The sequence below is a fragment of the Ascidia mentula genome, chromosome 3 (genome assembly GCF_947561715.1).
Source record: "Ascidia mentula chromosome 3, kaAscMent1.1, whole genome shotgun sequence".
NCBI classification, from domain to species: Eukaryota; Metazoa; Chordata; class Ascidiacea; order Phlebobranchia; family Ascidiidae; genus Ascidia; species Ascidia mentula.
The window spans coordinates 17396285-17419007 of NC_138568.1; the positions used below are offsets into that span (position 1 = coordinate 17396285).

At 37.6% G+C, this 22723-nt stretch overlaps 5 protein-coding genes across 5 annotated transcripts; 1 reads left to right on the plus strand and 4 right to left on the minus strand.

Moving 5' to 3' along the window:
- Nucleotides 1-2308: 2308 nt before the first annotated feature.
- Nucleotides 2309-3671, minus strand: LOC145895813 (uncharacterized). The gene is made up of 6 exons (XM_082984595.1): nt 3579-3671; nt 3323-3362; nt 3072-3143; nt 2857-2964; nt 2660-2799; nt 2309-2569 (listed from the first exon to the last, which is right to left on the minus strand). Exons 1-6 carry the CDS (start codon nt 3669-3671, stop codon nt 2309-2311), a joined length of 714 nt encoding a protein of 237 aa, XP_082840721.1.
- A 1957-nt stretch (nt 3672-5628) lies between these two features.
- LOC145895223 (uncharacterized) lies at nt 5629-6978 on the minus strand. Its single transcript, XM_082983995.1, has 2 exons — nt 6136-6978; nt 5629-5966 (listed from the first exon to the last, which is right to left on the minus strand). Exons 1-2 carry the CDS (start codon nt 6921-6923, stop codon nt 5876-5878), a joined length of 879 nt encoding a protein of 292 aa, XP_082840121.1. The 5' UTR covers nt 6924-6978; the 3' UTR covers nt 5629-5875.
- Nucleotides 6979-11910: 4932 nt separating this feature from the next.
- On the minus strand, nt 11911-13412 carry LOC145895211 (short-chain collagen C4-like). Its single transcript, XM_082983981.1, has 7 exons — nt 13260-13412; nt 13097-13166; nt 13001-13040; nt 12794-12865; nt 12583-12690; nt 12386-12525; nt 11911-12295 (listed from the first exon to the last, which is right to left on the minus strand). The coding sequence occupies exons 1-7, from the start codon at nt 13403-13405 to the stop codon at nt 12035-12037; spliced, it is 837 nt and encodes a 278-aa protein (XP_082840107.1). The 5' UTR covers nt 13406-13412; the 3' UTR covers nt 11911-12034.
- Nucleotides 13413-19153: 5741 nt separating this feature from the next.
- Nucleotides 19154-20143, plus strand: LOC145895814 (uncharacterized). The gene has a single exon (XM_082984597.1). The coding sequence runs from the start codon at nt 19154-19156 to the stop codon at nt 20141-20143; it is 990 nt and encodes a 329-aa protein (XP_082840723.1).
- A 372-nt stretch (nt 20144-20515) lies between these two features.
- On the minus strand, nt 20516-21921 carry LOC145895815 (short-chain collagen C4-like). Its single transcript, XM_082984598.1, has 7 exons — nt 21776-21921; nt 21602-21671; nt 21504-21543; nt 21263-21334; nt 21062-21169; nt 20866-21005; nt 20516-20776 (listed from the first exon to the last, which is right to left on the minus strand). The coding sequence occupies exons 1-7, from the start codon at nt 21919-21921 to the stop codon at nt 20516-20518; spliced, it is 837 nt and encodes a 278-aa protein (XP_082840724.1).
- Between the last annotated feature and the right edge of the window lie 802 nt (nt 21922-22723).

The window sequence follows — 22723 nt, forward strand, 5'->3', positions numbered from 1 at the left end:
TTGTTCAGGAAGTTTGACAACAAAGTTGTAAACCTTTAAGTGTGATATTGTTGATTCCAAATAAATATCGTTGATATCCAAAATTTAAACTGTATCAAAATAAGAAATAACCAACAGAGCACACGTACAAAACCGACGAGATTTTACCGAGTCAAACCAATTTCCCTTTGTGATTGATCAGAGGTTGTCAATACAAGGCCTTCCCATTTTCGTGTTAGGGCGTTGATAAATGAGTCCGCGAGACCTTTCTTAACGTAGTCGATGCTCCGTGACAATCACTTGTACATGATGTGTGGGTCACATGTATCTATCGACTACAATCATTCACCTGTGAAGCATTTCGTGCGGAAACAAGTTATCATATTAATCATGTGGTTTTCGGTGCTGACGATTCGTCAGATTTTTTTGGTGATTTTTTTTCAGCGGTTCAATTGATTTTCGATTGGGAGAAATCGTCCGCCTGAAGATCAAAGACGAAACTGATGTTGCGGACACCCAATAATATTAAAACTTAAAGTTTATCCATAAAACGACCAGATTTTTGGACGTCGGTCCAGGACTGACGAAAGTGTTCTTATTTGCTGCGTAAATGTAATGCATTTTTTCTAATAACAATTAAAATTTTGACACAAGCAAGTATTTAATTATATTTTAATTAATTAGTATTTTAATTAAACGTCTGTTGAGACTTTAACAACAGGCTGGTATTGAAGCAAACACTTTCGTGCTTGCGATACGAAATATGCCGTGTTTGCGCAAGTAATATTTTTAAATATGGCCGATGTAAACTACAAAACAGCATGTGTATAACACAAGCTGCACGCATCGCAATTGCAGAAAGCCGTATTGGTTACACAAGAACGCAATCGGCGCCGTTTACCGTCGTCGATGGTCTTTTTAGCGTCACACCGTGACAATCTCAAATCAAAACACAGCCTTCAGTCAAATGACATTAGCGAAAGGCTTTTAACGCGATCCAATAATGTCAACAGCCCCGACGCGACAATTTTGGCTCAAGTGAAGTAACGAAAGCGTGACGTCACCTGACCAGCAACAAAATCTTCATTGAACTTGACGTTGACTTTTTAGCATTGTGTCTCAATTAGTTTCACTTATAAAAGTGAGCAGTAGTGCAAACCACCTAGCTCTTATAATCTAATCGACAACCATGTTATATGAGGAAATGTACAATGAATCCCAGCCGTAGAAGTCGATCGGTATTTACACCCACGCTACGCAAATCAACCGGTTTAAAAATCGCTTAGTAACTTACCTCCGACACCTAGCGGATATTAAACGGACACACTTATTTTTGTAAATCTGTTGTTCTGTGAATAAATGTTTAGGGTTAAGACCGTTGTATTTGACACACATTACAGTAGTGTTTTCCAACCGGTGGTACACATACCACTAGTGCTACGCGACAGCATTCCAGGTGGTACGCGAGCACCATTCCGTAATTTGCGGATATGGTTCGAATTTAAAAAATCGCAAGTGATCTCAAAATGTTCGTTACTTCATCTCCTAGGTTACTTGGTAAGCCTCAACTAGGTGGTACGCGTCGAAAGTGTTTTACCTTCAAGTGATACGCAACCACACAAAAAGGTTGGGAATCACTGCTGTACAAGGTATGATTTGTTTTCGCTGATGTGGTTTCCTCACCGTTTAAACTGCAACAATGCAGAGACACAATATAAATCTGCATGACGTCATCTTGATGGCAAAACAATATGGAGCCTGCGCCGAATAACTTTCTGTGTCAACTGTGCTTTGTTATTATTTATTTAAGATGTCAAATTAAAGCAAATCCAGTCCAATTCTAGCCTTCAGTGGAACCCTGCAAGCCCTGTATTTGCACTTTAGTTCTGGTGTGGCCTTAAATACCATAAATGTTGGATAGATTTCCTCGTTTTGTCAAAGCAACTGGTTTAGTTGGTGTTTTATGTATTTAGATCGATTATCCAGGTAATTGAACACGTACACAAATATTCAAACATTTACAACTTACTTCCAAACCAAGTTCAATTTATCTTCACCAAATAGTGTATCTGCTTTCATTAAACAAACAAACGAATATTCAAGTTCAAAATATACAGACTCGGTCAAATAGATGAGAATGGTTGACCATAAATATCAATTAAGCATTTTTGTGACCTTTTTAATGACGCATGCAGATGAACAATGCGGCTAAACAAAAAAAGGCAGATATTGAATTACGTATGCACAAAATTCTTGTTTTGTTTCTTTTTATGTAAAATCCATGTAAAATGAAGCATAACAATGCGTTTGTTAGAGTCAATTATTGTGGTTATTTAAGAGAACACACAACACAACGAACTTCCCATCCGTTAACATAAGGCTCACAAGGCAAGTTATGAGGACAGTCGGCCTCCACAACATACAAATGAGCCCCATTCTGATTTCCTTGTGTCGATGGGACAGCCTGGGGTTGGTCATCGACGCAAATAAAATTATTACTTTGTTTCGCATTGTGGGCACTGGTCATGATATAGCCTGTGTATTCCACATTCCATCCTTGTGGACATGTATCCCGACTTGGAATCATCAACTAACCATCAAAGAAAGAATTCGTTGCCATTTATATCACGTAAACATAAAGTTAAGGTCGTTGTCCAAATAAAGAATTCCTACTATGTACCTTGGTTGGACTCTTGACCAAACAAACTGCACAGGGAACGCCCTGGTATTGCAATGCACCCTCTTCGATTAAGGATAAATCAAATAGTGGGTATCTGTTTGGACCATCGAGATATTCAACTCCATAAATGTAAGATGGTCCTAAAAATACCAATGTAATGAAGGAAAAATATATTTTAAAACTGCACTAACACTAACCTTGGACGCCAGTTACATAATGTCCAGTTGTGTAGGAAACATTTTCATGCAAACACAAGAAATTAGACCCACCACCAGTGTGTGAATTATGCTGACTTCCAGCGGAGCCTACGTAAAATGTAAACAATTTTTTTGGTTTGCTTTTGAGTTGTTGGCCTAAAACTTTTTTTCTAAAACTTTTGTTATATTTGTAAACAATACCTTCTGCGATTTACCTCGGTAAATAAAACTTGTGCCTTCCTTTTTGGGGCAGTCACGTCGTCCCCAGCGAACGTATGTTGTACCCACTATAAACAATATTGTTCGTACATCAGCATAGTAAGTTTGGATGCAAAACTCTTTGTTTGACTACGTTTTTGATTAAGTTAAATTAAACGTGCAATTTTCTCAACACAAAAACGGCACAAATTTAAACAGATTTTGTGTCACTAAATTCTTTATAAAATCATTTAAACTTCACTTGTACCTGCTCCAGTAAAGGTTGGAACTGATGGTGGATCTTCTTCCTGGAACGTATCTAAGTCAATTATTTAAAAACAAATTATCAAATTTGTAATTACCGCGGATCTTTTGTGAATGGCGTGCTCCAATTTCACGGAATGTTTTGAGTTTTCAAAGTGGTTTTCTGAACTAAAACAAAAACAATGAAAATAATTTTTTGCACTTGAATGAACGAAAAATATCAAGTTGTAACAGGCAATTCTTTCGATAATTGATCTTACCGGTTTAAATGGGCGAAAGCTTGGTGAAGGAAGCTCGCAGCACAAATCGCTTTCTTTGTAACATTGCTTAAAAAACTCTGAATCGTGCCGCATTTTAATTAACAAGCAATAACGTTTTAACGGTTTATAATTTCCATGAAAATCATTATGTTTCGTGCGAAATGTTCGTGTTGTATTTAAATAAGAATATATTTTGGATTTCTAGAAGCACGTTTTAATGACGTAGAAACAACGTAAGATATTTAGGAATCATTGCCATTCGTAGTTTTGCTGAATTTTGCATCCAACTTTTGCAAAATTAAATCTGAATTCTGTATGCACTGCGATCTAACGAAAAAAAATTTTTGGGTCAGCGCAACGCATAACACTTTTAATGGCAAATGTTACTTTACATTTAACCATGGCAGTACAACCATGGAAGAGTGCTATTCCATTGCAGCGCACCGCATGGCCACAAACATACGACAAACCAATAATCATGACTGTCTTAAAAAATGTTTTCAAACGACTCCACAGTCACATGGTTTGCAATAGCGTCCTGATTATCAGCCGGCATGATTCAGAAACTGCACCTTTTCAAATGTTTTATTCATGTAGCGACGTTTATTGAAACGTGTGCAGAAAGGAACACTGCCGTAAATCTAACTCAATGCTACAATTAAACCCGTTGATAGATGTATTTATAATACGTTATAAACGCACGACGATTAATGACAAGATTTCACAAACAAATTGGAATTTTATATTCTGAAGCTAATTAATTGACAACAAGCAATAGATCAACCGCAAAGAACTGCAAAACCTGCATCACTACAACAACCAATATTAGACGGAAAAATTGAACTGATGAAAGAAAAAGTGTCGCATAAACCTATTGCGTTATACGAGTTGTGCAAAGAGACCATTCATCTCACAACCAAAACCAAAAGTTTGGGTACTGATAACTGGTGTAGATTTAAAGTTCGTGTGACACGGAAAAATAAAACATAATACTAATTAAAATAACAGATTGTCATAACTTTAAAACATTTTTGTAGTAACAAGTAGCTTGATACGGCGACTAGTTTCTGATATACAGCTGGTCAAGTTACGTTTATGCCGTTGCAAACGAAATCGTTCGAAAGCGAGATCAAAACAGTTACTGGGAGAGGGTGTTCTGGTGGTCAAAGCATTGATGCTCGCTAACGTGATGCATGAACTACAAAAAACACGACAGACACAAACCATCAATTAGGCATTGTCGATTTGTCCACTCACAGCAAAAGATCGCCGAGAAAAGAACGACCAAATTAGCTGATTGTGCAACACAGTGATTCAGTTACAGCAACACTTATTGCCTGGCAGTAGCGTTGCCTACGAGTTCGCGTCATAAATGATTTGATCAATTCGCCACAATCAACCACTAACATTTTTTTTTGCAATACAATTTGTAACTAAAAATGTTGGAATCACCAAATTACGCACCATCCCCTTCTTATCGAAGTACAGAATAGTGTGGTTGCAAATAAGCCTTTGGTTTGTGACGTCACAGTGACATATTTTTGTATGATGTAAAAGTAACGTAATTTGTGGATACTCCTATGTCTGAAACTGTTAGATATCTGCAATATAAGGCGCCACCTCTTTTTTTATTTTTTTGACCGCACCGGGATTTGAACCCAGGATATCCTGGGCACGAATACTGAACAGGTTTTCTTCTTGGTATATGGGTCGGGCGCTTGACCAATGCTGCCAATCACCCGCCAAAGGCGCCTTCTCCTATGTAAACAATGCACTTTTTTACGCGAAGGCATTGTGTGGCGTCAAATTCGCTACAGCGAAAAACGTTCATCATGTTTGGTCGCCGCTATTTTACGTGCAGTTTTCTACATTTTTTAGTTAACATAGAACCGAAAATCTGTAAATATGTTTGTTGTAGATGTACCTTTAGTTTTACACAAAGTTGCCATGCCCGTGTCACATGCACTCTGAGCAAATGTGTCAAGAAAGCTTAGATTGTCTTTCAAATAAATGTACAAAAAAAATATAAATTCAAGATCAGAACGACGCTGTCTAGTTTTCAAGCGATAATCTATGTGCGCAACACAGTAATACGGCGAACCAAATTAACTTTGCACACTCTTGGCACAGCGATACAATATACAATGTAACAGAAACACATATAACACAGTACGAAACCATGTCGTTTGTTCCAGCTTGCATAAAACTTGCTACTTATTAAGCTTTACAGTAAGTGTCCATTAGCAATTACGGACCTAACATAAGCACATAACAACTATCATTTCTGATAGAAACTATCAGGCAACATTGAGAAACTGCTTGACTTCTTGAACTTTTTCGTCCACTTCTTCCCTATTGTAGCTTCCGTCCTCTTTGGGAGTCAACACACTAAAAGAATATGACTGTATTAGCGTTTGGCATGTAATAATTTATGAAACTGCAATCTAGTGTTTATTTATATCGTGTTATGCATACATGGAACCGGAATATAGTTAAATACATAGATTGGTCAACTCCCTTGAAAAAAGATCAAGTGCCAAAAAATCACTATTTTTACCATTTTATGATATCTTTGGCGTTGTCGCGTCGCATTTCATATCTGTAATCTTTTTCTTGTCGGGGATGAAATGTAGCATTTCGTTCTCCGAAAACTTTCTCCAATTGTTGACAGTTTCCCGCCTCGATGGCGAACTTAATGCAAGCAGCAGTTGGAATGTGTTTGATTTCGTCATGTTTTTTATGGTTGCGAAAATACGGTTTTGCCATTTCGAAAACCAAACCATACAGAACGTGGCGGTATTGCTCGCCGACCTCAACAATTGGCTGAGACCACATGTCGAGAAACTTTGCTTTAAACGTTCCTCGAATTTTTTGTAGGTCTTCCATATTATAATTCTCAAGACCTTCGTCTTTCCAAATAGCACACCTGCTTTCGTAAAACAGTTGATCCCAAAGACCCCTGCTTTCATTAGACTTCTTTGGCCTGGTAAGAATTTCAGGCCTACCAGGGCTTAGTACCACAACGGCTGCATCTTCTTCCTCGTTTATAGTCAAAGCAATACATATGCCAGGTTTGTATAAAGGATCGTCGTTCAATAAAGCAATGAGTTGCCGGATTAGTTGGTTAGGTGTCACATTGGACACATCGTGGGACTTCCACTTAAGCGAAGAGAAGCTAATATGCCTGTTCTTTTTCGTTATTAAATTCTTGATCATTTTTGAAACCTTTTCTTTAATGGGACCACCAATACTCTCCTTATCCCACAACTGTGCATATTCTATAGCTTCATTTTCTGATATTACTTTACAAAATTCCTCAGTAGCCTCTTCGATAGTACACGACATTGTATCTGCTGGTCAACTCCAAATCCAGTTGCACTCTTCGGCAAATGTTGGTAAAACACTCGTACGGTGATAGGCCTGAATGTTACTGAGGCGCGAAACGACATTTTCGCTTCACCAAAACTACGTTCTCGCTAGAATGTGTTATTGTCATCGCGCCTCAGTAATTACACACAACAGAGATGACGCGCTTTCATGCGCGTGGTTATTCCATTGTCTATGCTATAAATGTGTGTGTACTGGACTTTCCATTCTATTGTTTTGCAATCATTCGACGAACATTGACTTTGTTAGTAATCCCCTTCCATCTGCCTATGTCCATCTTGGTTGAAAGCAAAAAATGGTTAACTCTGTCTACTGACGTATTTAAATTGAAGTTTTACATTAAATTCCAGAACTTTTATTGACACAAAATCCAACTAGTGCAACATTTATGCAGTAACAGTATACCAACCGCTCGACTAGTTCTTGGGCCGCATGGTTACGTTAACCGTTCGTTAATTTTGCTGTTGTCGAAGTCTACCACGCGATTTCCCGCTAAGCGCCCGAATCAGCAGTCACGCAAATAGTACCAAGGCGATTTTGTCGGGAAGAATGAAATAGAAGATACGCTGTAAAGTTATTTTTTGATCCTCAAACACAATGCCTAAAAGTGTTCTAACAATTAGCAGCAAATTAATGAATTAATCCAACTACGGAATACTGACAGATGATGAACATATACCAAAGAAAAAGTTCATGCAACAAACGATTTCCTGGGATTCCATTCTAAATTGCTACATTTTTTAATCCTGTTAGAATTGAATGTGTATCCTCTAGAAGAGATCCCTTGGTCTAATAAAATTTCTATGTTGTTTTTTATTTCCTTCTCTTTTGATAAACCTATATATGTCGCTTACACTTTAAGACTTTAGCTCAAAACTGCGAGCGACTGAATAAACAAAAAGTTTTATATTTCAAATGACAGAAAGAACAAGTGGTGGAGTCACAATGTGCTCGATCAAATAATTAGTTTCCCTTACGAGAAAAGCCTTAAAACTTACAAAATGTTATGCTTAGACTCGGCAGAAAGTTTACAATAAAACCCGCATTACAGCAATCACGGACTTATTGCATAACTACTTTAGTGACATTTTAGATAAAATTACTGATCAACATAAACTCATTGCTGGGCAACATCTAAAACCTTCGTGATTTCCATGACGTTGTTTTCCACTTGATCTCTTTTGAAGCTTCCGTCCTCGTTGGGGGACATTATCCAAACAAATATCATCCCCGTTGCCATTTTGTCATTGGTTGGTGTTATTTTCGTCATATATGTGCATTGGTCGGACCACTTAGGTTTAATGGTATTCGACACATCGTATGACTTGCAGATCAGTTTGGAGAAGCTTACAGGTTTTTTCTTTCTAATTCGTTGTGTTGTAATCAAGACCATCCGCAGATGGCAGTGAAAAAATTGTGGTGGTGTCACATCAAATCTAAAGTTCTGCCGCTAAAACTTTATATTATGCATTAAACTTTTGAGCTATCAATTTGTATTGAACTTACATTTAATGTGTATTTCATGATTGATTGAACAAGTTTTCGCGTAATATATACTCTTAGGTCACCAAATGCTTTGTGAGGAAATGACGTATACTTTTTTTCAAATTGACGATAAAGCTTGTTCAGTGCAGTATTTATTCAAATTTATAAAATTTGCGATTTTATGAGCTAATCTTAAAAAAATTTTAACTCAATTTAATATATTCTAACTTACTTAATATGTGGTAAACTCACTTCATAAACATTACAATTCATTTAATTAATTGCGTCTTAGTCCAATCATTGAAAGTTTGCCTTATATGTGCGCTGAGCACGCCCTTTTCCCAACATCTTCACCTTTGACAAACTTTGGTACTTGACCGAAAGAATTTACTTTTACAAAAGTGCAAGCATGATGTCATGATAACTACCCTGTAATTTCCATCACTTATAATTAAATATATCATCTCTAGCAGCAGGTTGTGTGTGATGTTTAAACATCTTGCGGAACTTCGTTGATTTGTGTTATCACATTGAATCAGGAATATTGATTACCTGATGGTTTCGAATCCTGGTGAGATTAATAAATATAGACAGATTGAAAAACCAGCCTTTGTTGGGTGTAACTTTTCCCGCGAACATTCGGATAGCCACTTTAAGTACACAATGAATTACTTGTTCATTAACAGCAAGTCGCTCGTAATCTTGGGAACCAACAAACTTTCTACATTATATTTTTGCGACCCAGGTTGCAATTTGCCCGTTTTCACAAGAGAGCTACCGCTTCTCAGTCAATAAAAGGCTCGGAGCAGGTCTCAAGAAGTTGGGTGAAGTCGTTGCAGCACATCGAAACCACTGTCCCGCCTAGGGGACCTTTTAACGGCAAATAAGTGAATACAGACACAATTGCTGGTTTCGAATGAAGAGATTTCTATCATTTCCAGGTATGGTGCGCATATTGTTGAATATAAAGTTTAAATAACTTACAAATAAGGAATGTAAAACCTTAAGCAGTACATATATGTAACCGCATGTGTTGTACATTTACTGATATACTGTCGTGCTCAAATTTCCATGGTGCTTGCTGTCTGAAGCACACTACGACTAAGCGATGTACAGCAGTGCAATTCATTTTCTGCACAAGCAACAGATCATCAGAAGCTTAAATTTAATGTGATCGAAATGCCCCCGGGTTAAAAAAACGTTTTACTGTTAAATGCCAATTCTCTGTGTCACATTTTTTTTTGCCAATGAACATTTCAGTGCTTGTTTTTTTAATTTTCATCACTTTGTAGAATCTGAAAAAATTATGCACGCATGTGATAGTATGTGATCACGTTTTACCGATTTACTGACGTCATCGCCTAACGTATAAACATAACAGCATTGAATAAAACAGTTTCATACTCTTGAAGTTGGTCGTTTGTTACTCCTTAATTTAGAATATCAGACCAGCAAGGACAGATCCATCTCCACGCAGAACATCCTGATACCTGTGGTCATTATGACATTCCCTTAGTTTTAAAGTATTCATCGCTTAGTTAAATGTTGGGTTAAGTGTCCAGTCTGGATAGATTTGCAAATTTAAAAAAAAAACATTACCATGACAACTTTGTGTCAACGCTTCTAGTTTTGGAAAACATGTTTCGCTTTATTAAACATCATCAGTTCTTAAATCAAACATTGAAGATTCACTTATGTCACGCTTAAGTGTTGCTGGTTAGGTTGATTTCGTGAAGTTAATACATTTTCATTGTTAAGGAAAAACATGTATATTTGTTATTTTTGACTCCACGTTTCAACCCAAAACGCCGTCTATGTTCAGCGCAGGGCCTCTACTGTTTTAAAGCAGAATTTCAAGTGTTACGTCTTAATCCCTGATTGTTGAAAACGTCTAATTTGGAAAAAAAACGCTGTTGAACCCAATTATGAAATTTGCATTCATCTGATAACATCCGTGTGGTGAAGGTTTAGCTACTGATCCTGGAAGCACTTCCAGCGTTTCTGTCAACTTTAACGCTTTCATGCAAGTCATAAAATGATGACATTAACAACATTATATACAGCATTGCACTAAAACATTCTGTTGAAATATATATTTATGTCCCGAGAGCGAGGGGTTTCGCTTATTTACAGAACTACTTCTGGATGACAAAAATGTTCCGTGCCGCCAAAAACGTTTAAGAGCACTGATTTGAAATGAATCTCCAGCTCCACCAAGCGGAAGTTATGCAAAATAGTTCTTTGGCCCCACCACAAACATGATATTTATCTAGCTCCATCACACGGATGTTATTTAAAATAGAGCTACACAACCTAGGTTTTGCAGAACCTTGGTGCTCCAGGAAGCATTTCCAGGAGTTCCGACAACTTTGAGGGTTTCACGCAAGTATCGTGACATTTACAACATTAAATACTGCGTATAGAGAAACATCCTGTTGAAATATACATTCATGTACGGAGAGCGAGATTGTGAAATATATATGTTTTGCTTTCTGTGTGACAAAAAATTTTCACAAAATTTGCTGAACTTCTTTGACGGATCCATGGCGCTGATTATAACTAGATTACTATTTTATCAAACATCCGCGTGATGTTGCTATAGGCGACTATTTTTAATAACATCCATGCGGTAGAGCCAGAGGTTTATTTTAAGTAACATCCGGGTGGTGGAGCTAGAGGACTAGTTTTAATATTATCCGTGTTAGTAAGAAAGATGACTATTGGGCGAGTGATTTGCAGCATTGGTCAAGCGGCCGACCCGTATACCAAGAAGAAATCCTGATCGGGTTTCATGCGCAAGATATCCTGAGTTCAAACACCGATGTGGTCACAAAAAAGAAGGACTATTTTAAATAACATTCGCTTGATCGAGCTGTGGGATTATTTCAAATCACTGGTCTTGTAGTACACTAGGACACAACAGAATTTGTTTTTGACTTGCATGGAATCCTTAAACTTCACTTTATGTATTTTTACCTCATATAAGTTCTTTACCCCACTTCGTATGCATTTCTTGGACATGGCTTTACACACATTTATCCAGGGGATTTATTTTTCAACTCTGTTCTATTCAGTTGTTTAGTCAATGTCTAGGTACTATTTATCTTTGGACGTGAAGAATATGGTGTCAAGAGTATTTTTTAAAGTGTTTGCAAAACTGTGCATTAACTGTATCTTCTGTTCGAACTTTATGTACATTAGTGCAACTATACTAAGAGGTCTCAACTCTAACAACATAAGGCCATTTTGACAACTTAACATAATTGACACAAAGTCAATTTCAACTCATAAAACATTTCACAGGAAGTTTTCAGGAAAAAATGTGACAAATTGATGGGAATTATTGAAACATGTTTTCGAGCTGCGAATTGTAACGCATAGCGCAACAAACTTGATTTACGTTTTTTTATTTTTTTTTAATTACAAATCATTACAGCAATTATTTGTGTTTATAGTATGTATTATATTGTACAATGTATGTTAAATATTTCAAATATGTTGTATTTCCTTCAAGCAATATTTTTATACCGCAATCCATGTAAAATGAAGCATAACAATGCGTTTGTAAGATTCAAACATTGTGGTTACTTAAGCGAGCACACAACACAACGAACTTCCCATCCGTCAACATAAGGCTCACAAGGCAAGTTATTAGGACAGTCGGCCTCCACGACAAACAAATGAGCCCCGTTCTGATTGCCTTGTGTTGATGGAACAGCTTGTGGTTGGTCATCGACGCAAATAAACTGATTAGTTTGCTTCGCATTGTGTGCATTGGCCATGATATAGCCAGTGTATTCCACATTCCATCCTTGTGGACATGTATCCCGACTTGGAATCATCAACTAATCAACAAAGAAAGAATTCGGTGCCATTTAGATCATGTAAACATAAAGTTAAGGTCGTTGTCCAAATAAAGAATTCCTACTATATACCTTGGTTGGACTTTTGACCAAACAAACTGCACAGGGAACACCCTGGTATTGCAATGCACCCTCCTCGATTAAGGATAGATCAAATAGTGGATATCTGTTTGGACCATCGAGGTATTCAACTCCATAAATGTAAGCTGGTCCTAAAAATACCAATGTAATGAAGGAAACATAAATTTTAAAACTGCTCTAATACAAACCTTGGACGCCAGTTACATAATGTCCGACTGTGTAAGAAACATTTTCATGTAGACACAAGAAATTAGACCCACCACCAGTGTGTGAATGATACTGACCTCCAGCGGAGCCTACGTAAAAATGTAAATAATTTTGTTCGGTTTTCTTTGAAGTTGTTGGCCTAAAACTTTTTTTAAATCGTCACATTTGTACATAATACCTGCTGCGATTTACCTCGGTAAATAAAACTTGTGCCTTCCTTTTTTGGGCAGTCACGTCGTCCCCAGCGAACGTATGTTGAACCCACTATAAACAATATTGTTCGTACATCAGCATAGTAAGTTTGAATGCAAAACTCTTTCTCAACTTAAACACGGCACAAATTTAAACTGATTCTGTGTCACTAAATTCATTTTAAAATTATTTAAACTTGACTTGGACCTGATCCAGTAAAGGTTGGAACTGATGGTGGATCTTCTTCCTGAAACGTATCTAAGTCAATTATTTGAACATATTAGCAATCAAATTGGTAATTACCGCGGATCTTTTGTGAATGGCGTGCTCCAATTTCAATGAATGTTTTGAGTTCTCGAAGTGGTTTTCTAAACTAAAACATAAACAGTGAAAATAATTTTATTGCACTTGAATGAACATAAAATGTCAAGTTGTAACAGACAATTCTTTCGATAATCAATCTTACCGGTTTAAATGGGCGAAAGCTTGGTGGAGGAAGCTCGCAGCACAAATCGCCACAATCAGAAGCAGAAACGATCCAAACAAAAACGATCCTTTGGCAAGTTTGCGCCCTGGGACCTTGTAACTTTGCAAACGCATAGCTCTTTCCATTGTTGCGTGCTTTACACACTGACACGCCCAAACTACCCATGATCTGAAATAATGCCCTTGTCTCACGATTTCTCTGTAACATTGCTTAAAAAACTCTGAATCGTGCCGCATTTTAATCAACAAGCAATAACCTTTAACGGTTTATAATTTCCGTGAAAATCATTATGTTTCGTGCGAAATGTTCGTGTTGTATTTAAATAAGAATATACTTTGGATTTCTAGAAGCACGTTTTAATGACGTAGAAACAACGTAAGATATTTAGGAATGATTGCCATTCGTAGTTTTGCCGAATTTCGCATCTAACTTTTGCAAAATTAAATCTGAATTCTGTATGCACTGTGATCTAACGAATAAAAATTTTTGTGTCAGCGCAACGCATAACACTTTTGATGGCAAATGTTACTTTACATTTAACCATGGCAGTATAATCATGGAAGAGTGCTATTCCATTGCAGCGCACTGCATGGCCACAAACATACGACAAACCAATAATCATGACTGTTTTAAAAAATGTTTTCAAACGACTCCACAGTCACAGGGTTTGCAATAGCGTCCTGATTATCAGCCGGCATGATTCAGAAACTGCACCTTTTCGAATGTTTTATTCATGTAGCGACGTTTATTGAAACGTGTGCAGAAAGGAACACTGCCGTAAATCTAACTCAATGCTACAATTAAACCCGTTAATAGATGTATTTATAATACGTACTTAACGCACGACGATTAATGACAAAATTTCACAAACAAATTGGAATTTTATATTCTGAAGCTAATTAATTGACAACAAGCAATAGATCAACCGCAAAGAACTGCAAAACCTGCATCATTACAACAACCAATATTAGACGGAGAAATTGAACTGATGAAAGAAAAAGTGTCGCATAAACCTATTGCGTTATACGAGTTGTGTAAAGAGACCATTCATCTCGCAACCAAAACCAAAAGTTTGGGTACTGACAACTGGTGTAGATTTAAAGTTCATGTGACACGGAAAAATAAAACATAACAATAATTAACTAAGAGATGGTCATAACTTTAAAACATTTTTGAAGTAACAAGTTGCTTGAAACGGCGACTAGTTCATGAAATCCAGCTGATCGAGTTACGTTTATGCCGTTGCAAACGAAATCGTTCGAAAGCGAGATTAAAACAGTTACTGGGACAGGGTGTTCTGGTGGTCAAAGCATTTATGCTCGCTAACGTGATGCATGAACTACAAAAAACACGACAGAGACAAACCATCAATTAGGCATTGTCGATTTGTCCACTCACAGCAAAAGATCGCCGAGAAAAGAACGACCAAATTAGCTGATTGTGCAACACATTTATATTCTGTCATAGTACCACTTTTTGTCTGGCAGTAGCGTTGCCTACTAGTTCGCGTCATAAATGATTTGATCAATTCGCCACAATCAACCACTAACATTTTTTTTTGCAATATAATTTGTAACTAAAAATGTTGGAATCACCAAATTACGCACCATCCCCTTCTTATCGAAGTACAGAATAGAGTGGTTGCATATAAGCCTTTGGTTTGTGACGTCACAGTGACATATTTTTGTATGATGTAAAGGTAACGTAATTCGTGGATTCTCCTATGTTTGAAACTATTAGATATCTGCTATATAAGACGCCACCTCTTTTTTTTTTTTGACCGCACCGGGATTTGAACCCGGGATATCTGGGCACGAATACTGAACAGGTTTTCTTCTTGGTATATGGGTCGGGCGCTTGACCAATGCTGCCAATCACCCGCCAAAGGCGCCTTCTCCTATGTAAACAATGCATTTTTTTACGCGAGCGCGTTGTGTGGCGTCAAATTCGCTACAGCGAAAAAGGTTCACGATTTTTGGTCGCCGCTACTTTACGTGCAGTTTTCTACATTTTTAGTTTACATAGAACCGAAAATCTGAAAATATGTTTGTTGTAGATGTACGTTTAGTTTTACACAAAGTTACCTTGACCGTGTCACACGCACTCTGAGCAAATGTGTCAAGAAAGCTTAGATTGTCTTTCAAATAAAGGTACAGAAAAAATATAAATTCAAGTTCAGAACGATTCTGTCTCGTTTTTAAGCGATAATCTATGTGCGCAACACAGTAATACGGCGAACCAAATTAACTTTGCACACTTTTGGCACAGCGATACAATATACAATGTAACAAAAACACATATAACACAGTATGAAACCATGTCGTTTGTTCCAGCTTGCATAAAACTTGCTACTTATTAAGCTTTACAGTAAGTGTCCATTAGCAATTACGGACCTAACATAAGCACATAACAACTATCATTTCTGATAGAAACTATCAGGCAACATTGAGAAACTGCTTGACTTCTTGAACTTTTTCGTCCACTTCTTCCCTATTGTAGCTTCCGTCCTCTTTGGGAGTCAACACACTAAAAGAATATGACTGTATTAGCGTTTGTCATATAATAATTTATGAAACTGCAATCTAGTGTTTATTTATATCGTGTTATGCATACATGGAACCGGAATATAGTTAAATACATAGATTGGTCAACTCCCTTGAAAAAAGATCAAGTGCCAAAAAATCACTATTTTTACCATTTTATGATATCTTTGGCGTTGTCGCGTCGCATTTCATATCTGTAATCTTTTTCTTGTCGGGGATGAAATGTAGCATTTCGTTCTCCGAAAACTTTCTCCAATTGTTGACAGTCTCCCGCCTCGATGGCGAACTTAATGCAAGCAGCAGTTGGAATGCGTTTGATTTCGTCATGTTTTTTATGGTTGCGAAAATACGGTTTTGCCATTTCGAAAACCAAACCATACAGAACGTGGCGGTATTGCTCGCCGACCTCAACAATTGGCTGAGACCACATGTCAAGAAACTTTGCTTTAAACGTTCCTCGAATTTTTTGTAGGTCTTCCACGTCATAATTCTCCAGACCTTCGTTTTTCCAAATAGCACACCTGCTTTCGTAAAACAGTTGATCCCAAAGACCCCTGCTTTCATTAGACTTCTTTGGCCTGGTAAGAATTTCAGGCCTACCAGGGCTTAGTACCACAACGGCTGCATCTTCTTCCTCGCTTATAGTCAAAGCAATACACATGCCAGGATTGTACAGAGAGTCGTCATTCAATAAAGCAATGAGTTGCCGGATTAGTTGGTTAGGTGTCACATTGGACACATCGTGCGACTTCCACTTAAGCGAAGAGAAACTAATATGCCTCTTTTTCGTTTTTAAATTCTCGATCATTTTTAAAACCTTTTCTTTAACTGGACCACCAATACTCTCCTTATCCCACAACTCTGCAAATTCTATAGCTTCATTTTCTGATATTACTACAAAATTCGTCAGTAGCCTCTTCGATAGTACACGATAACCCAATCTATGGCGTGGTTATTCCATTGTCTTTGCTGTGAATGCGTGTACTAGACTTTTCAATCTATTGTTTTGCAATCATAACAAGAGTATTCACTTCGTTAGTAATCCCCATCCATCTGCCTATGTCCATCTTAGTTGAAAGCAAAACATGGTAAACTCTGTCTACTGACGTATTTAAATTGAAGTTTGACATTAAATTCCAGAACTTTCATTGACACAAAATCCAACTATTGCAACGTTCATGTAGTAACAGTATACTAACCGCTCGAATAGTTCTTGGACCGCATGGTTGCGTTAAAACCGTTCGTTAATTCTGCTGTTGTCGAAGTCTACGAAGCGAATATTTTCACCAAGCGTCCGAATCAGCAGCGATTTTGGCGAGATGTCTCATACGTAAGGCTGATGTAACAGCCTTGCGTTTGACAGTAACAAACACACAACAGTTGTGTTGGTATATCCATGATCTTTTTTTTTTTTTTTTTTAACCACACCGGGATTTGAACCCAGGATGTCCTGGCCAGCTAACCCGATCAGGTTTTATTCTTGGTATACGGGTCGGGCGCTTGGTTAATGCTGCCAATCAGATTAATATGCTCGGTTATACCCTGGCATGCCTCCAGTGACAGCAAAATCACCGGAAATCGTTTTTATTTAACCAACAGACCAGAGAACAGTAGACCAAACCGTATCTGTTCATTCTTTTCAGCTTGTCCCCATACCACGAAAGTAGTAGTCCCAGAGGCCTAGGTGATATGGACGCTGAATGTGTGCATACGTCTGATGTGGTTCTCAAAAAAGGACAGATGAAAAGCATCGATTGTAGAAAGGTGATATAGTTAGTGTTTGATCCTGAAACACAATGCCTAAAAGTGTTCTAACAATTAGAAGCTAATGATTTAAACCAACTACGGAATACTGACAGATGATGAGCATATACCAAAGAAAAAGGTCACGCAACAAATGATTTCCTGGGATTCCATTTTAAATGGCTACATTTTTTTATCCTGTTAGAATTGAATGTGTATCCTCTGGAATAGATCCCTTGGTCGAATAAAATTTCTAGCTTTCAGCAATCACGGACTTTTGTTACATAACTACTTTGGTGACATTTTAGATAAAATTACTGACCAACATCATCTCATCACTGGGCAACATCTAAAACCTTCGTGATTTCCATGACGTTGTTTTCCACTTGATCTCTTTGGAAGCTTCTGTCCTCGTTGGGGGACATTATCCAAAATAATATCATCCCCGTTGGCATTTTGCCAATGATTGATGTTAGTTTCGTCATATGTGCATTGGTCGGACCACTTAGGTTTAATGGTATTCGACACATCGTATGACTTGCAGATTAACTTGGAGAAACTTGCAGGCTTTTTCTTTCTTATTCGTTGTAGTTGTGATCAAGACTACCCGAAGATGGTAGCGCCTATCATGGTTTTGCAAAATCCTTTTGCAAAAAAAAAGTGTTCAATGAGATAGTTGTGGTGGTGTCACATCAAATCTAAAGTTCTGCCGCCAAAACTTTATATTATGCATTAAACTTTTGCGCTATCAATTTGTATTGAACTTACATTAAATGTGTATTTCATGGTTAATTGAACAAGTTTTCGCGTAATATATACTCTTAGGTTATCTAACGCTATGTGAGGAAATGGCGTATACTTCTTTCAAATTGACGACAAAGCGTGCTTTATAAAAATTGCAATTTTTTGAGCTAATCTGAAAAAAAACTAACCCAACTTAATATATTCTAACTTAACTTAATATGTGGTACACTCACTTCATAAACATTAAAATTCATTTAATCAAATGCGTCTTAGTGCAATCATTGAATCTTTGCCTTATTTGTGCACTGAGAACGCCCCTTTCCTAACATTTTCACCTTTGACAAACTTTGATACTTGACCGAAATAATTAACATTTACATATCCCAACCGGAGTATCGAAGACTACACAGCAGCGACGGTGTGCTCCCAAAGTTCTACGGGTTACCCAAAATCCATAAGGAAGGTATTCCATTAAGACCGATTGTTTCTTTTGTTAACTCGCCAACCTACCAGCTATCTAAGTTCATCAGTTAAATTTTATTTCCTTTAGTTAATAGTACTGACTTTACTGTAAAAAATTCCAGTGAGTTTGTAAAGATTATTTCTGAATATAAATTACTTCCGCATGAGTGTCAAGTATCGTTTGATGTCGTTAGCCTGTTTACGTCAATTCCGACAGATGTTGCGCTCAGAATATCCTTGGACCAACTACAACAAGACACAACACTACATGAACGTACCAATCTTAAGTTAACACACATCCAAGAGGCATTACAGTTGTGCTTAGACTCGACTGTTTTCACATATAAACACGACATTTACCAACAAATTTTTGGCACCCCCATGGGCTCTCCCATTTCACCGGTTCTGGCCAACATTATAATGGAACAACTTGAGCAAACCGCTCTTGCTTCCTTCAAAACACCCCCGCGACTTTGGCTCCGCTATGTCGATGACACGTACGTCATCATAGCAAAAGACGAGGTCGCAGGGTTTCATAACCACATAAACAGCATCGAACCTTCCATTAAGTTTACCCGGGAAACACAACATGACCATAGTCTGTCATTTTTGGACGTAAACGTCACTGCAAACCCGGACGGGAAACTTACCACCTCCATTTTTTACAAGCCTACACACACTAACCGCTACTTACAATACACCTCACACCATCCGAAACATCAAAAACTCACTGTGGCCAGAACCTTATATAACAGAACGATTACACATATTGCCGATCCACACACTCGGAGGGTTGAACGCAAACACATTCGAAACGTTCTAAAACTAAACAAATTTCCCACTAACCTAAATCTCACACCCCACACACACAACAAACCCACACAAACATACACAGCATTCACTTCCATACCATATGTACAGGGAGTTTCTGAGCGGATATCAAGAATACTCAACGCCACTGGCGTAAAAGTTGCCATGAAACCGGTATGCACTTTAGAAAACATGTTTCCCAAACCTAAAGACCGTATTCCCATGCTTCAAATGACCGGGGTAGTTTACTTAATCCCTTGTCTTGATTGTAACACTGTGTATATTGGCCAGACTAAGCGCAATTTAACGTCCCGTATTAAAGAACACAAGGCAGCCACACGCAATATGGAACCCAATAAATCTGCCCTATGTGCCCACATGCTTGACACCGACCACCGTATCAATTGGAAGGAAGCAAAAGTATTAAAACAAGAAACAATTTTGGCAAAACGGTTGGTTGTGGAAAATTATTATATTAATTCGCTACCGAATGTTTTAAATCGGAACGATGGAAAAGTACTTTCGCCCGTGTTCCGCAATTTCGCCCGTAACAATTCGTGACTTTTGTTTCCCATGTTTGGCCGTTTGACCCATGATCGATGTTGTCCATTGAATTATGTCCCGCTGTGTTTTAGCTGTTACGCCCTTTTGTTTTTTCGTCGCTCAATTTCTTTGCCCTGTTGGTTCGCTTCGCTACTGTGTTTGTTTTATTCTCTGAAGAAGCCTAGTCGTACGTACAGGCGAAACGTCAGAAAATACAATCTTTTTTAAACAAAAGGTGTATATTTGTTGTTCTCCACCAGAAGAGCGTCAGATTCATAATTCATTATGATACCAGGTGGTCAAAGCCTATTTTCAGTTTTCAATATTTTTATGTCGCAATTCATGTAAAATGAAGCATAACAATGCGTTTGTAAGAGTCGATTATTTTGGTTATATAAGCGAGCAAACAACACAACGAATTTCCCATCCGTCAACATAAGGCTCACAAGGCAAGTTGTAAGGACAGTCGGCCTCCACAACATACAATTGAGCCCCGTTCTGATTGCCTTGTGTGGATGGAACAGCCTGAGGTTGGTCATCGACGCAAATAAACTGATTAGTATGCTTCGCATTGTGTGCATTGGCCATGATATAGCCTGTGTATTCCACATTCCATCCTTGTGGGCATGTATCCCGACTTGGAATCATCAACTAATCATTAAAGAAAAAATTCGGTGCCTTTTGTATCATGTAAACACAAAGTTAATGTCGTTGTCCAAATAAAGAATTCTTCTTTATACCTGGGTTGGACTGTTGACCAAACAAACTGCACAGGGAACGCCCTGGTATTGCATGGCACCCTCCTCGATTAAGGATAAATCAAATAGTGGATATCTGTTTGGACCATCGAGGTATTCGACTCCATAAATGTAAGCTGGTCCTAAAAATACGAATGTAAAGAAGGAAAAATAGTTTTAAATCTGCTATAATACTAACCTTGGACGCCAGTTACATAATGTCCGGCTGTGTATGAAACATTTTCATGTAGACACAAGAAATTAGACCCACCACCAGTGTGCGTATGATACTGACCTCCAGCGGAGCCTACGCAAAAACGTAAACAATTGTGTTTGGTTTGCTTTTAAGTTGTTAGCAAAACGTTTGTCACGTTTGTGCATATTACCCACTGTGATTTACCTCGGTAAATAAAACTTGTGCCTTCCTTTTTCGGGCAGTCACGTCGTCCCCAGCGAACGTATGTTGTACCCACTACAAAAATATTGTTCGTAAATCATCATAGTAAGTTTGGATGCAAAACTCTTTGTTTGACTTCGTTTTTGATTAAGTTAAATTAAACGTGCAATTTTCTCAACGCTATAACGGCATAAATTTCTGTGTCACTAAATTCATTTTAAAATTATTCAAACTTGACTTGTACCTGATCCAGTAAAGGTTGGAACTGATGGTGGATCTTCTTCCTGAAACGTGTATTTAAGTCAATTATTTGATCCTATTAACAATCAAATTGGTAATTACCGCGGATCTTTTGTGAATGGCGTGCTCCAATTTCACCGAATGTTTTGAGTTCTCAAAGTGGTTTTCTAAACTAAAACAAAAACAGTGAAACTAATTATATTGCACTTGAGTGAACAAAAAATGTCCAGGAAACATCAAGTTTTAACGCACAATTCTTTCGATAATTGATCTTACCGGTTTAAATGGGCGAAAGCTTGGTGAAGGAAGCTCGCAGCACAAATCGCCACAATCAGAAGTAGAAACGATCCAAACAGAAACGATCCTTTGGCAAGTTTGCGCCCTGGAACCTTGTAACTTTGCAAACGCATAGCTCTTTCCATTGTTGCGTGTTTCACACACTGAAACACCAAAGCTATCCATGATCTGAAATAATGCCCTTATTCAACAATTGCTTTGTAGCGTTGCTTAAAAAATGCCCTAAAACGTGCTGCTTTTGATCAACAAACAATAAACCGTTCCAAATTTCCTTGAAAATCGTCGAAATGATTGATGCACCGTGCCCAATTTTCGTGTTGTATTTCAACAAAATACGTTTTGGGGAAGCACGATTTACTGACGTAAACAACAAGGGATTTGAGAGAAACCAGCAAAAATCAGTGAGCGCTTTGCAATTTTGACACGAAGATTTGATGTTGGCAATGATCGTCTAGGACACAAGACAGCATTGTTGCTACTACAGCAGTTGCAAAGTTGCAACAAAATTTTTAGATTATACTTGCAATACACAATTTGTTCATGTAATATTGCTTTAAAACATTGTTGTCCTGAAATTTAAGTTCACATTTCCTGACAATCTAAGCCTTGAGCTTGCTGACATTCTGCGGTGACACACTAAAAAAATGTAAACTTTTCCATCGAAAAAGTTTAAAAAGAAGAAAATCTGACCAACAAAGAGCCTCAAAAGAACAAACTTAGCAGCATTAGACAAAACCATTAAAATGTGTATAGGAAAATCTCTCAACAGTCTTATGGGCAACAAAGACTTGGTATCTGTCTTTTCAACAAGTTTTGTATGAAAAAAAATGTAAGTCATTTTTCGTTATGTTGTTACTGATATATTTATTTCGCTTACAATTCGCATCGTCAGAATAAGTGTAAAAACAACGCGTTTTGGTACAAAAT

What these genes read in the sequence shown, in the direction of transcription:
- LOC145895814 (XM_082984597.1), top strand. Translation starts at nt 19,154, where the DNA reads ATGGGCTCTCCCATTTCACCGGTTCTGGCCAACATTATAATGGAACAA.
- LOC145895223 (XM_082983995.1), bottom strand. Translation starts at nt 6,923, where the DNA reads ATGTCGTGTACTATCGAAGAGGCTACTGAGGAATTTTGTAAAGTAATA. An exon ending in GCCAAAGATATCATAAAATG is followed by an intron (nt 5,967 to 6,135) that starts GTAAAAATAGTG and finishes ATATTCTTTTAG; the next exon opens with TGTGTTGACTCCCAAAGAGG.
- LOC145895815 (XM_082984598.1), bottom strand. Translation starts at nt 21,921, where the DNA reads ATGGAAAGAGCTATGCGTTTGCAAAGTTACAAGGTTCCAGGGCGCAAA. An exon ending in CCATTCACAAAAGATCCGCG is followed by an intron (nt 21,544 to 21,601) that starts GTAATTACCAAT and finishes TACACGTTTCAG; the next exon opens with GAAGAAGATCCACCATCAGT. An exon ending in CACAAGTTTTATTTACCGAG is followed by an intron (nt 21,170 to 21,262) that starts GTAAATCACAGT and finishes GTTTTTGCGTAG; the next exon opens with GCTCCGCTGGAGGTCAGTAT.
- LOC145895211 (XM_082983981.1), bottom strand. Translation starts at nt 13,405, where the DNA reads ATGGAAAGAGCTATGCGTTTGCAAAGTTACAAGGTCCCAGGGCGCAAA. An exon ending in CACAAGTTTTATTTACCGAG is followed by an intron (nt 12,691 to 12,793) that starts GTAAATCGCAGC and finishes ATTTTTACGTAG; the next exon opens with GCTCCGCTGGAGGTCAGTAT. An exon ending in TTATGTAACTGGCGTCCAAG is followed by an intron (nt 12,526 to 12,582) that starts GTTTGTATTAGA and finishes TGGTATTTTTAG; the next exon opens with GACCAGCTTACATTTATGGA.
- LOC145895813 (XM_082984595.1), bottom strand. Translation starts at nt 3,671, where the DNA reads ATGCGGCACGATTCAGAGTTTTTTAAGCAATGTTACAAAGAAAGCGAT. An exon ending in GCTTTCGCCCATTTAAACCG is followed by an intron (nt 3,363 to 3,578) that starts GTAAGATCAATT and finishes GATACGTTCCAG; the next exon opens with GAAGAAGATCCACCATCAGT. An exon ending in TTATGTAACTGGCGTCCAAG is followed by an intron (nt 2,800 to 2,856) that starts GTTAGTGTTAGT and finishes TGGTATTTTTAG; the next exon opens with GACCATCTTACATTTATGGA.